The following is a 13,206-nucleotide window of genomic DNA, read 5'->3' as shown; positions in this document are numbered from 1 at the left end:
TTTTCAAAGGAATCATTTGCGATTTATGACCGAATGGGCATTTGAACCACTCTCCTTTCGAATGCCAGTCCAATATCTGATCCTCAACGCCTCCTCGCTCGTTTGAAGTTATTGGAGGTCTCTAGACTGGGACTACTGTTTCTTTTGAACCTTTTAGCTGATAACAAATACTCTTCGAAAGTTTGCCCCCACGTATTTCTGGTAATATTTATATATTTATTACCTCTGTCATTATATGCACGAATACTGCTTATGTGCACAAGTGTTTATTATCATTGTAATACAAACGACGTACAGTGTCTCTTCCTAGTTGTTGTGAACTTGGTGATGTAAACAACGAAAAACGTTTCCTATGTTATTATTATTATTATTATTATTATTATATTGGTACAATTGTTCCGTGTACTGATAAACAATTAGTCAGTGTGCAGTAAAATACATTTCTTATACTTCATTTGCAACGACGATCAAATATTTACTGAAAAAACCGCCGTTCACTTATCACAAAATACTGTGAATGAAACAGGAAACGAACTAAATGGCTTTTAATTCCGTTGTGTCTTGTGATAATTCAGTGTCGGTGTTGACATTTTTGATATGGTGGCAGTACTGCGATACCAAAAAAATTATTTCACTGTGATATATTCTAAACAATAAATGGCAACAATAAATGTAATCCTGTGGTTAAATCACAAGGAAAGTTCAATTCGAAATGAAAGAAGATGATACATTATTTGTAATGAACTCCAATGCTAGGAGATATGTACCGCTACATTTGCGACATCTAGCGACACACACGCGAAGGAGAGCTGAATGGCGTCAGTCAACATCCATGTGTTTTGGGTGAGGATGCAAGCCACGAGGAAGAAAGTGCTTGCATCATGCGAACACTAACAGTAAATTCAGTGTGTAGACGTGTAGCGCGGAGGCAGTAGATTTGTCGGGCAGTTTATACTGAAATTAAAACTATTAAAGCTTGCACGTAAGTTATTTTATATGGAAGAAATAGCTTTGAAATTTTTTTGTTAGTTAGATCATTAGAGAATAAGATATTTGTTGTAACCTGATCATTATTTCCCGTTAGTCAGATACTTAATCCTTACATTTGTTTTTCTGTTTACGTCTCATGTTTGTTTATTTACAAAAGTTGTGCTTCATCAACATATTGTATGTTGTTATTTTATTGGTTGTGTCTGGTTTATGTAAATGCTCTACCATTCGTTCAGTTTAGTAATCTATAAATTGCTTCCTTCATTATAAGAAATGCCTGTGGCTTCTATGATGATGTTTTCTTACGTTGGCAGGTAACTACGTCTTGCCTCGTGGTCGTGCTAGTGTTGCGGCATAATAATCAATATGGCGGCACAAGTGGCTGCTAATTCCAATGACTGCTCACAGGCTCGTGAGAGTGCTGGCGCATCATATGCGCATGCGGTGCTTAATTTCAAATCTGCGGACAGTAATAAAGAAAATATAGGCGAGACTTCAGATACAGTTACGAAAGAACACAACACGAAGGAAGTGCCGGCTGTGGGTAAATACTGTTACCAGAAATCGACTAAACAGCAGTCTCATATGACAGATCACCATGCTACCGGTGGTGATGGAGAGAGCTGTAGCGTTGTTGCTGCATGTAAAGAAGGGCTCGAAAATCTGAGTACTTCTGATGTGAGTGGCATCAGAAGCATTGACGCCGGGTGTAACGAAGAGACCACGGGCGATATACGAAACTCAGAAAATGAAGGCGGTTGTAAAGAGGACGAAAAAGTTCCTGAGAAGATAAAGTACGTCGAAGCTCCTCTTCCAAAGGTTAACCCCTGGACGGCAAACCGAAATGCTGCATCAGTGATTACGGGAAAGTTAGAAAGCAAGTCGCAAAGTATGCTCCAATCAAATTCGCCAACGGGGCGGAGAGTGTTGCAGCCGCAGCAACAAGGTAAGTTGCAAAAATATTTAGGTTTTCAGTTGCTTTGAATGTATGTCTGGATTTTCTGGAGCCGTAATGTGTATTCTGCTTAAATGACATCGTTCCATAGGGTCTATGATTGCCAACAACTCTTCATAAAAAGTTAACACTTCAAAATACGATCTTGTCTGCTTTATAGGTATATTGTTTGAACAATCTCAGTTATTAAGACAATTTAATCCCAACCATTTTAAGAATTCTTTCTACTACAAAGTAGGAAGAGGAAAGTGCTTGGGTATAATAAAACTGCAACAGTACTGGCTTACGTGTTGTCTACTCACCTAAGTTATCGTAAATTGCGACACTCGGTATACTTTCCCTGTGCTCTGGTAGTAGCACATAGAAGTTTTCTTTGCCAAATATGGTTGAATGTATAATTTGACACTATTTGTATTGAAGTAAGATTTATTTTTATACACCTTGTCACTTCCAAGACAAGACATACTATTTCAATTTGGATAAGAGTTACATAGTGCTCTCCCTTCCACCCTCCCCCTACTGCTCTCACATTTTTCTTATCAGATGTGTGAGACATGTAACACAATGCAGATTTCTGTTGTGTACTACAGTTTTTCCCTAATTTATCATGAAGTAAAAAAAAAAAAAAAAAATCTGTTACCACATTTTTGGTTTGGCTTTCACAGCTTTCAGCTTTCCATTTTGTCACCCATTCCAGACCTCGGACTGCATTACAGACTGGTTTGTCGCCACAACCAAGATTACTGAGAAGGGAAAGGGGGGAGGAGGTTATCACATTTGAGCCAATGAGAAAGATCCAATGAAAAGTAAAAAATAAGCATAGCAGGAAACAAACACTTGACTCACTGTATTTGCAGCTTGGTCACGTCTTTTCTCCTTCTTTCAAAGATTATTTCAAGGGAAAGAATTGAAAAACAGGGGTCGAGAGAAGTGTCCGATCCCACGCGTCGGCTTTGACCCGTGACGTAAGGGTGTTGTCGTGTGTGACGTCATGACGGCGCGGAGTTTGGTTTGAGTGTGGCTGTCTCCAGTTCTGTTTTATCTTATTTTGTTTACTTTTCTGATCTGTTCGTTCTATCTCGTGAGCTTTTTTTTTTTTTAATTTAAAAACGCTTATTACTTATTTTAATTATCTGTTTCCTCCAATTTCTGTTTTAGTTTATTATATTTATCTTTCTGATCTGTTCGTTCTATCCCATGAGATTTTTTTTTAAAGAACACTAATCAGCTAATGAAGCATCTTTATCTTCTATGGGTTGCAGGGGTTACGACACCTGGGGAGGTGGGTGGGTATTCATGCATGGCTGTCTTCACTTACACGTTGTAGCTACGCAAGACGTCTAAATTTGTTTATGTTTAGTTTTCCCCCCCCCACCCCCACCCAAAACACCCCATTTCCCGCACTTGTCCCGTTAATGTCATTAGGCTTCTTGTGGAAAGTGTGTGTGTTTGTTTTTGTTTCCGCCATATTTGTGACGTCATGGGTCAAAGCAGACGGGCGGGATCGGACGCTTCCGTGTTTCCAAAAACAGAATACTTAGCTCCCTTATGGAATATAGGACTTATAGCCCTCTCCTTCCTAAAGGGAAGTGTATTACCTGTAGTCTTTGAGGATTATTTTTTATTCTGAAGCTTTAAGTAAATCGAAATTTACTTTATTATATAATTAGGGCCTGCACGCCAGCTGCAGATGCTATAAATCTTCCTCAGAAAAATATCATTCTGTTTCTACCAACATGTTTAGAGGGGGGCAAGGTTTTATATACCAAAGTTGCATTTACTGCCACTTTAGCATAATAAACTGTTCTAAAAACGACACGTGAAGGAGAGATCTTCAGTGTGGTGTATAAATGAAATGGCACATTTTTGTAATATGTGTAAGCATGAAAGCCCTTGTCAAGCAGACTTGCTGATGTTTTTATTCTTACCCCACTATCAGACACACATGACCGAAATTAAAGTCAAAAGTTCTTGTATTGACGGCTAGTGTAGCAATAAGTATAAGTAGTAATGCTGCTTTCTGCAATTCCTCTGTGTCATTGCAATCAAACCCATACACAATCTGTACTTCTGGGTGGGGAACAAATGGTGTGGGCAGAAGAGATAAGGGAAAGGGTAAGGCGAGGCAATGGAAAACAAATTAGCAAAGTTTTAGGCCAGGGGATTGTGAGATGCTAGGATATGCTGGAGAGAAATTGCCACTTGTGTACTTAAGTGAAACTCACGCTGGAAGGGAGTATCCAAATGGTCCGTATAGTGAAGCAGCTGTTGGAAGTCATTTAGGTTGTGGTGCAAGCATGTTTGCCAGCAGGATGGTCAGGTGTGTGGTTTACTTCAGTTTGGTGATGCCCATTCAGATGAATAGTTAATTGTCCTGTCCACATAGAATGAAACCCATGCTATAAGGGAGTATCCCAATGGTCCGTGTAGTGAAGCAGCTGTTGAAGTCATTTAGGTTTTGGTGCAAGCATGTTTGCCAGCAGGATGGTCAGGCCAGTGGTTTACTACAGTTTGGTGATGCCAATTCAGACGAATAGTTAATTGTCCTGTCCACATAGAATTCTATACAGTAGTCAATATATAACATAGCTGCTTTCGCACCCAACTCTGCCTTTTATTGGATAGAAGATTTCTATGACTGGAACTTCGGTAGGTGGTGGTGGTGGCGGCGGCGGTGGTGGTGGTGGTGAGGAGAGAGAGAGACAGGTGTTGCATTGCCCAATAGGGAATGACCCAAAGGCAAAGGGTTAAATGGATTTGAGAGTAGGTGTTGAAGCTACGGAGGAAATAGCAAAGGGTGTCCCTTTCATGAGTTAAGATCATGAAAATGTCCTCAATGGATCTAGACCAGACAATGGGCTTAGGTTTTGACTGGATGGTAAGGATTCCTCCAGTTAGTCCACAAATAAGTTGGCCTAGGATGACACTATGTGAGTACACATGGCAATACAACAGATTCGTTCATTGATTTGGACTTTGAAATTGAAATAATTGTGGGTTAGGATGTGGTTGGCTAGGAGGATTAGGAAAGAGGTGGTGGGTTTAGTATGACAGTGACATTGGAAAAGCCAGCCATAGATACGGCATCCACAGTGACAGACAAAGAGTCTCATGGTAATGGAATAGGAACTGTGGAAAGGTTGCAAAGGAAAGGAGCAGTGACTTGAATGTAGGGCTGTAGGTTTCTGAAAATAGTTAAAAGTGTTGGTCAACAAAAGCAGAGGCTTGTTCTGTGGGAGCATTGTACTCAGCCACAAAGTGACCCCTTGTAAGAGTAGACAAAAGGTAGGAGTGTAGTGTGAGGAGGGAGATGACAGAAATAATTAGTAAATATTATTTGGATTTCAGGTTTTGAGGAGCTGTATGTTCCATAGGAGTGATGCTGCTCTCACCGGGAATGGATTTAGCAAAACAATGTGAGGCTAGATTAGTGAGGAATTCCAAACGATAACCATGGGACAACTGGATGGGAGGAGGAGGAGGATGATTGGAGGGAAGCTGGAGCTGCTTTAAATAATGTTCTGTGGGGTTTTCAATTGGCTGTTGTCAATGGAGTTCCTGACGAAGAAATGTTTTTCCTGCAAAAAAACTTTCCAAACCGTGTACACCACATCTGCAGTGGAAAGTAGGACTTGTCAAAATATACCAATAACCTTACCAGAGCCTGTATTGGTAGACAATACCCCCTCCAGTGATGTACAGAATTTGATTTATCCACTCAGACACCAATCCCATGGGTCATTCCTTGTGGTTGACGCAGGTGCAAGATCTGCCTGTACACCCACCCACCACCTCCATTCAGGGATATTTCCTACTCAATAATAGGCAGAGCCACATTTGAAAGCAGCAATTTTTTGAAAGCAGCAATTTTATATATCAGGTGCAATTACTGTACAGCTTTGTGTGGGCAGAACAAGTAATCAACTCTTTACTCTCACGAATAGCCACTGCCAAACTGTAGCAAACTGCAAATTTGACCAGTCAGTTGCTCAACATGTTGTGCTCCACAACACGTTACTTCAACAACTGCTTCATTAAACAGGTTATTTGGTTACTCCCTTCCAGTCCAAGTTTCTCTGATCTAAGCATGCGTGAATTGGCTCTGTACTGTCCTTGCTCCCTCCAATGCACATGCCCTCCCTCCCCTTTTCTTGCCTCTGCCTTCCTCCTCTCCACCCTCCCCTCTCCTTTTCCTCCCTCTCTCTACATCTTTTTTAAACTGTACACTCAGAAATAATTTAACTTTGTTATGTAGCTGCTGAGTCACCTTTCAAAAGATTTGCCTTGCACAATCACACTATCCCCCATTGCATCGTGTGCTTTTTCTTACAAAGTTCCCACCTCCATCTGCCCTGGCACCTTCTCTCAAAAATCAATAATCAATAACCAGTCTCACTGCAGGAGTGTGTTTTTGGCTCTCTGTGTGTTTGTGTGAGCAAATGTATGTACTTTTGGTAGAAAAAAGATAGCTATTGTTTATATATATTGTTTTCAGTTACATGTGTTTTTGCACCACACATCAGTCTGATATAAGTGAGTGGTTGTATTTCCCTAATGTTAAGCATTGTTCCCGTCAGGAATTTCCTTTGTTTTTACAGTGTTGAACAGTTTAGTAAATATTGTAAAACCCAAGATGGAATGTAACAATATTACGAAAATGTTAGTTGCTGTTCACCATATAGTGGAGATGCTGACTCACAGATAGGCACACCAAAAAGACTGTTGAAAAGTGATCGTTCGGCTAACAAGGCCTTTGAAATTAGTACACACACACACACACACACACACACACACACACACACACACACACACGAGACCACAGTCTCTGGCAGGTGTGTGTGTGTGCGTGTGTTTTAGTAAATATTGTGGTTTCCTGTAGCTTGAATGGATAGGTTCTCGTAGAACTAAGTGATGAACTAAGGGAACAGGATTTTTCGATGACATATTTCTTGAATAAATTTGTTAGCTTCCTTGCCTTGTTGGGTTCAGAAATTCAAAGCTAATAGGATTGTGAGGAACTTACTGTTATTGTTGATGGTATGGCATTTGCCATTTTGAAATGTCCATGGTGCAATGTAGTGGGCTCCAATGACTTGTGGAAGGGGGGGGGGGGATACAGAAAGCAACAATTACTGTTTGTATTCCATGATGCAAAAAGTGGATTTTACCCATTGAACATATCTACATGAAAAATATTGGAAAAATAGTGATATGTCCTACCTTTACCCTTTCACAACATCCTGAACTCCTGTTGTTTGTTATGTCTTCACTTCTTTTCTGATCTTTTTTGGTCGGAGACCTAGGAATGGCATTTCCGTAGAGCTCTACACTGTTCAAAGTTTCCTTTTGAAGCTTCATTACAGCATTTAAATGAACACACAATCTTACGAATAGGCCATTAATGTGTTTCAAATGGAATTCTATCAGAGATGATAAGCTGACTTCAGTTTGGTGTTTGATGACAATTTTATGGATCCAAGAGCTTGAAGAATCCATGTGATTCTTTTTTAGTAATATTGCTAGTTTTGTAATTAAGTTTTTGAATAAGTCTACTCAAGCAGAAGTAACACAAAGTATAAAATGATGCATCTGATGCTGCTTCACCGCACAACAACAATCACCTTTCGATCTAACCTTTGTCGCAGATTGCACTGAGGATCAATATTTCATAACTAAGGCTTCATATTCACATTCAGTGGCTTTGCGAAGTCATACTGAATTTTCATTTTTCAACATAATCTACCCTTGTGCTACACCACAAATCTGTCTTCCACCACAACCACTAGTCCAGAAAATAATATATATCTAAAATATAACATTGCCAGTATTCTGTTTTCTTCCTGTTTGCACACGTCACGCACCACAACTTAATGGTGTTGAGACAAAACCAGTATCTTATATCAGTAGATCACTTGATCCAATGTGATACTAATATACTTATGCATTAATTGTGATAACAATTTTTTTTTAAACATATTGTTGAGAGAGTGAAGAGTGGTATTTAAAATTACTAGTAGAATTTTTTCTGTTTTTTAAATGTTATTTTTAATTTGTGCTTTTATCAGCACTGTTGGGCTTAAATTGTATTTAAAAGGTAATGGAAATGCCTATGCACATTTATCAATGATGTCATATCCACAAAGTATTCTTTATGGAGTGAATTAATTCCAAAAGCTGTACTTTTAATACCCTCACTTACCTTGACAATGCAGCACTGATGAGAATCACATTCTGCGTTACCAAAGTTGACGCCATTTTGGCTAAAGAATTTTTTGAGGAATGTGATGAGTTTCAGTAGTTCCTGGTTTTCCCATGCGTGTTATCAGTGATTCTATTAGAATTTTTTGTGAATGCATTATAATCCCCTTTCTCCATTGTCTCTGGTCATATTTGATTTAAAAAGCAGGAGAAAATCTTCTAAGGCACCTACCAGCATTTAGACCTAGTTCTAGCAGTAGCAGTAGTCTGTTACCCATTGTTTCTTTGTCGTCAAGCTATGCCATCTGGTTGATTTTCACCACAGTATCCTACTTTGAAATGTGTGTCTTTTCTCCGAACTTCTAGCCTCAAAAATTTCTGTAGCAGAATCGTAGATTGTGAAGAACCACTATTAGTGATGATAAATTGTCTTTGACGAGAGTTTCCTTTAGGGTGTCAAGACTTGTTTAGTATCAAATGTTCCTTTCTTTAGTAACTCATAAACACAAGATATTGCATCCTCAGCAAAGGAATTGTATTTGACTTCTCCATTTACCAATATATGTGAAGCCTATTATACTACCAGATCTGCTTTTCAAAGTGACAGCTTTTGCGTAACATCCTTTAAGTGCCATGGCTAATATTAAAGAGATGGACTGGCTTATCCGACTGGAGTATCTGGGAATTGTTAACTCGGATTATACAGTCTGTATGATGTCATATTGTAGGTTTTGTTTGGATTTCTCTCTGTTACATACAGAATCTTGATTTGTGCATACCACTGCCGTTAAGCTGTGAGGTTGTGGTGCATTACTTGCACAAAATTGCACTGTTTTACCATTGTCCCAGTCGTGTTCTAAATGTGTGTAGAAACATGAGCTCAATGTCAGTGCATTCATAATACAAAATTTAATGTTGAGGCAAAAATAATCATCCAAACTATTTGTGTGTGTGCGTGTGCGAGAGAGAGAGAGAGAGAGAGAGAGAGAGAGAGAGAGAGAGAGCGAGCGAGCGAGCTAAGCAGATACCTCTCCATAAAGGCAAAGCTTTATCGACCCAAATGTTGTTTTGAATGCCACGTTGCTTTATTGGTGGTGGTGGTGTAAAGTTGCATTTGTCTGGCCTTTGCTCTGTCTTATAGGTGGAACTACAGTTACGTTAAACTTATCACATATATCTTGCCACATCTTCCATTTTAACAAGTCATTTCATGAGGTGAAAGCCAAAACATTTGACAGAATAACTTCTTGGTGCGACTGGAGATTGAACCCCGGACCTGGATTTACTGGTATTGAAACCAGGATCTCTGGATTTGTAGTAAGGGACTTAGACATTTAAAGTCTAGATTAGGGTCAGTGGCAATCGTGCTGGTGCTTATCTACTGCTCATGGCTTGGGGAAAATGTCAGTTTTGCGTGGCCAGAGGGATGATTCTTTGACATAATGAATGAGAGGCAAGAACAGAGGCATTGTCTTTCTAGTGCCAGAATTTAAACCATCATTTTGTTTGCTGTTTCTCAGTGTATTAGTAACTTTCATAAGAAGTCTTTTTTTTTTACTATGGATTTAAGTGATTTAATTCTGCATGGTGACATCGTTCATTGGTGCGTTTCTCACAGATTAATTGCAGAAAGATGAAAATGAATCGAACGTAGTGGTGAAATTACTCTGTGTGAGTCAAAGGTTTGCGTGGATGGAATCTTTTGGAAGTACAGAGAAAGCTGTCACTTTGAGTAAGCGCATCAGTGCTTTTTTAATTTAATCATGTGAGAAGGTAGATGCATCAGTTTTCATTAATAATAGACACACACTTTGATATATTAATAATCATTGATCCACCTACTTTCTCCCATGACTTAATTAAAAATACTGAGCCACTTACTTTGTGAATCGTGCAGATTGATGGCATAGCAGTATAGCAGTGCGGAGCAGACAAATATTTCACTGCTTTTATTGAATATGTCAGAGGCTGCAAACCTGTCCTTGGTTTGAAGTATAAAGAGCTGTAACCCAAACAAGGAGCAATTAAATTTATAATCCTCGTTTACAGCAATATTTCATCTTTTCTTCCAAATGTATTACTTTTGGAACATGTCGTCTGCCTCCTGCACTCTCATCAGCTGCGTAACACAAACAGCTGGCACACTTTCATTTGTTCCCATCGTGCCTCACAGCAAGTGCTGACAACAGTCCTGCACGAAAAACAAAGTACACCGCTGATCCGTTTCTCCTCTTCTACCCAGGTACGCTTCGATCCACTGAGTCACACTCCATACCTCTTCAAATGATGCCACTGGTACAGGGTGGAGTGGTGGAATGGTCAGTAATATGTGATCCCAGGACCTGACTACGCAATTAATTTTTTACCAAGTAGTCGTAAGAGGTCACCCATTGTGTTCTTGTAGCTATAGTTCACCTGTAGTGTTGATGGATCTGACCACCTGTGAGGTGATGTTGACGAACAGATGCACATGATTGCAGTGTAAGATGTGTACTGTTAGCTGAGAGACACAATAACAAATAAATCAGGATCTCAGTTTTATCCCATTTAAATAATATCCACTACGTGTGAATTCCTACACAACACGCCTGATGATACACTATTTAACATGATAAATCATCTCAGAGAGGATTTTTAGTGATTTCCTACCTTCCAATGGGCACATATCAACAGAAACTGTGATTCATTAGTGCAGAGAACCTATTTTATGCTTTTTGCTTTTCACATCAAATGGCAGTGTTCATGAGTCCACCTTAATGTATCTTTCCTGTAATGTGTTGCATTTATGTGCCAGTGAGCTGGTGGTTTCTATACTTCATCATTAGAAGGTAGTTCTGGATTTCATGTCTACTTACAGTTTGTGGTTGCCCAGCATGAATTAATAACTGATCTGCTGAGACCAGCATTTTTGTTCACACAACCAAGTTTTTGGTGCAACATAATCAATTAAGTTCTTGGCAGACATCTCACTTATCAGAGCTGGAAAACATGGAGAGAATGTGTGTTTCATAGAATAACAATGCAAGCTTTGAAAAAAAAAATGAGCATAAGAGGGCATAGTTGGTGCAGGGAGTAGGACTCAGCTATGAATAGTAGCTTTGTACGAAACGTAGTTCAGGCAGTGAGTAAGCATAACTGCACAGCTGGCAGCAGCTGGAGGAGACAGTTCGGTTTATCACCAAAACATAGTGCATGAAGTGCAATCAACAACTCTGTTGTATACATGAAAGCACACCATTAATCAGCCATGCGGAGAGAAAGTAAGGGATTATAACTGTGATCTGACCACAATCAAATTCACTGATATTGCAGGTCTTGGGTGTATTGTGTGCAACTGGTATGCCTACATTCGGTACAGTTTCTGGTAGCCTTCTAGGTACCAACCCACAAAACTCTACTTTTAACTATTCTAAAGGAGAGTGCTGTTCAAAACATTTCTGTGAAATTAAATTGCTCTTATAATAGACAGGGATGTGTGATTCATCAACTTCTCCCTGCATAATTCATGATGAGATAGTTCGTAGGTGAATGGCTGGATATCAGTGTCCAATGGGCACAATATTTTGGCAGTTAAATCACATTTCCATCATCTCCTTTGGACAGTGACATTCGGTCCATTAATATGTGAACTACTTCATCAAAAAATGGTTTTAAAACTGTGCAGTTTTCTGACTTTTTCACCAACTAGTCCAAATTTTAGTTTTTAGTTGTTCTCAATTTTAAGCCTGAGAAAAAAATAGAGAATAGTTGACATATTGGGAGGGGGGTACATGACTTTTTACATACAGTCTGTATGATTTTAGCTTATGTGTAAGTTTTGATTTCCCTTAAATGCGAAGTACACATAAACAAAGTAATTCCAAATACAGGCTTAACAAAAAGCCTAATATCTGTATCAGGAGCAGAAATTTGCTTGGAAAAAAACGGGGGAGAACATGCGGTTGCAGGTCGTGTGTTCACCTACTTTATGAAACCATAACCTTGAATTTGCACATATACATATTATATTTTACTGCTATTAATGATGATGATCACAGTTGCCAATATTTGGTATATCTGAAAAGATTGAACTATAGATGTAATATAATCAGTATCTCTGCTTCACAAGAATGCAATACCACACAGTGAAAAACTATACCCCATACATCACTGCAGTATCCATCCTGATTTATGGGAACTTCTTGGCCCCCCTCATTCCTGCCGTGCCCCCCTCCCCCTCGCTCCCTACATGCCTACCCCCTCCTCACTCTTCCTTGCTCCCTCTGCATCTCCTCGCTCCCTCCGTGCCTCTCCCCCCCATCGCTCCCCTCCTTGCCTCCCCCCATCGCTCCCTCCTTGCCTCCCCCCCATCGCTCTCTTGCCTCCTCCCATCGCTCCCTCCTTGCCTCCCCCCCTGCTCGCTCCCTCCTTGCCTCCCCCCCTGCTCGCTCCCTCCTTGCCACCCCCTGCTCGCTCCCTCCTTGCCTCCCCCCTGCTCGCTCCCTCCTTGCCTCCCCCCTGCTCGCTCCCTCCTTGCCTCCCCCCCCTGCTCGCTCCCTCCTTGCCTCTCCCCCCTGCTCGCTCCCTCCTTGCCTCCCCCCCCTGCTCGCTCGCTCTCTCCTTGCCTCCCCCCACTCGCTCGCCCCTTCCTTGCCGCCTCCCCCCCCGCTCCCTCGCCCCCTCTCTGTGCCTCTCCCCGCTCGCCCCTTCCCTCCGTGCCTCCCCCCCTCCTCACTCCCTCCCTCCGTGCCTCCCCCCTCCTCGCTCCGTGCCTATGGCCTTCTCCTGACTCCCTCCTATGCCCCCTCCTACTCCTCACCGCTTCCCTGCTTCGTTTCTTCGCAGTCCCTTCCCCACTCTCCTCCCTCACTTCCCCGCTATCGCCCCCTCCCACCTCATTGCCCCCCCTCCCCCGCTCATCATCCCTGCCCTCTCAGTCCCCCTCATCGCAATCCTCTTTCCTTTCTGTTCCTTCACTCTCCTCCCCCTCCCCCCTCTTCACTGTCTTCCTTCATTTCATGTTCCATTTTACCTGACGCCCCTTTTCGATAGCGCCCCACTTATATCCTCCACCACTACCATCA

The 13,206-nt window shown here is 41.0% G+C and overlaps 1 protein-coding gene across 3 annotated transcripts in view; it reads left to right on the top strand.

Annotated features, from left to right (window-relative positions):
* Window positions 1-813: 813 nt before the first annotated feature.
* The window catches only part of LOC126095150 (la-related protein 1B), a 143,099-nt gene continuing 130,706 nt past the window's right edge, over window positions 814-13,206 (top strand). For 2 of the 3 annotated variants that reach the window (XM_049909874.1, XM_049909871.1), the window contains exons 1-2: window positions 815-982; window positions 1,305-1,936. In XM_049909874.1, coding sequence (XP_049765831.1) covers window positions 1,357-1,936 — 580 coding nt within the window. In that variant the 5' untranslated portion in view covers window positions 815-982; window positions 1,305-1,356. Of the gene's footprint in view, window positions 983-1,304; window positions 1,937-13,206 lie in introns of all 3 variants that reach the window. The other variant, XM_049909873.1, reaches the window with a different exon arrangement.

The sequence above is a fragment of the Schistocerca cancellata genome, chromosome 8 (assembly GCF_023864275.1).
Source record: "Schistocerca cancellata isolate TAMUIC-IGC-003103 chromosome 8, iqSchCanc2.1, whole genome shotgun sequence".
In the NCBI taxonomy this organism is placed as follows: Eukaryota; Metazoa; Arthropoda; class Insecta; order Orthoptera; family Acrididae; genus Schistocerca; species Schistocerca cancellata.
The sequence above is the reverse complement of the archived record's forward strand: the minus strand, read 5'-3'. Positions and strand labels throughout refer to the sequence as shown.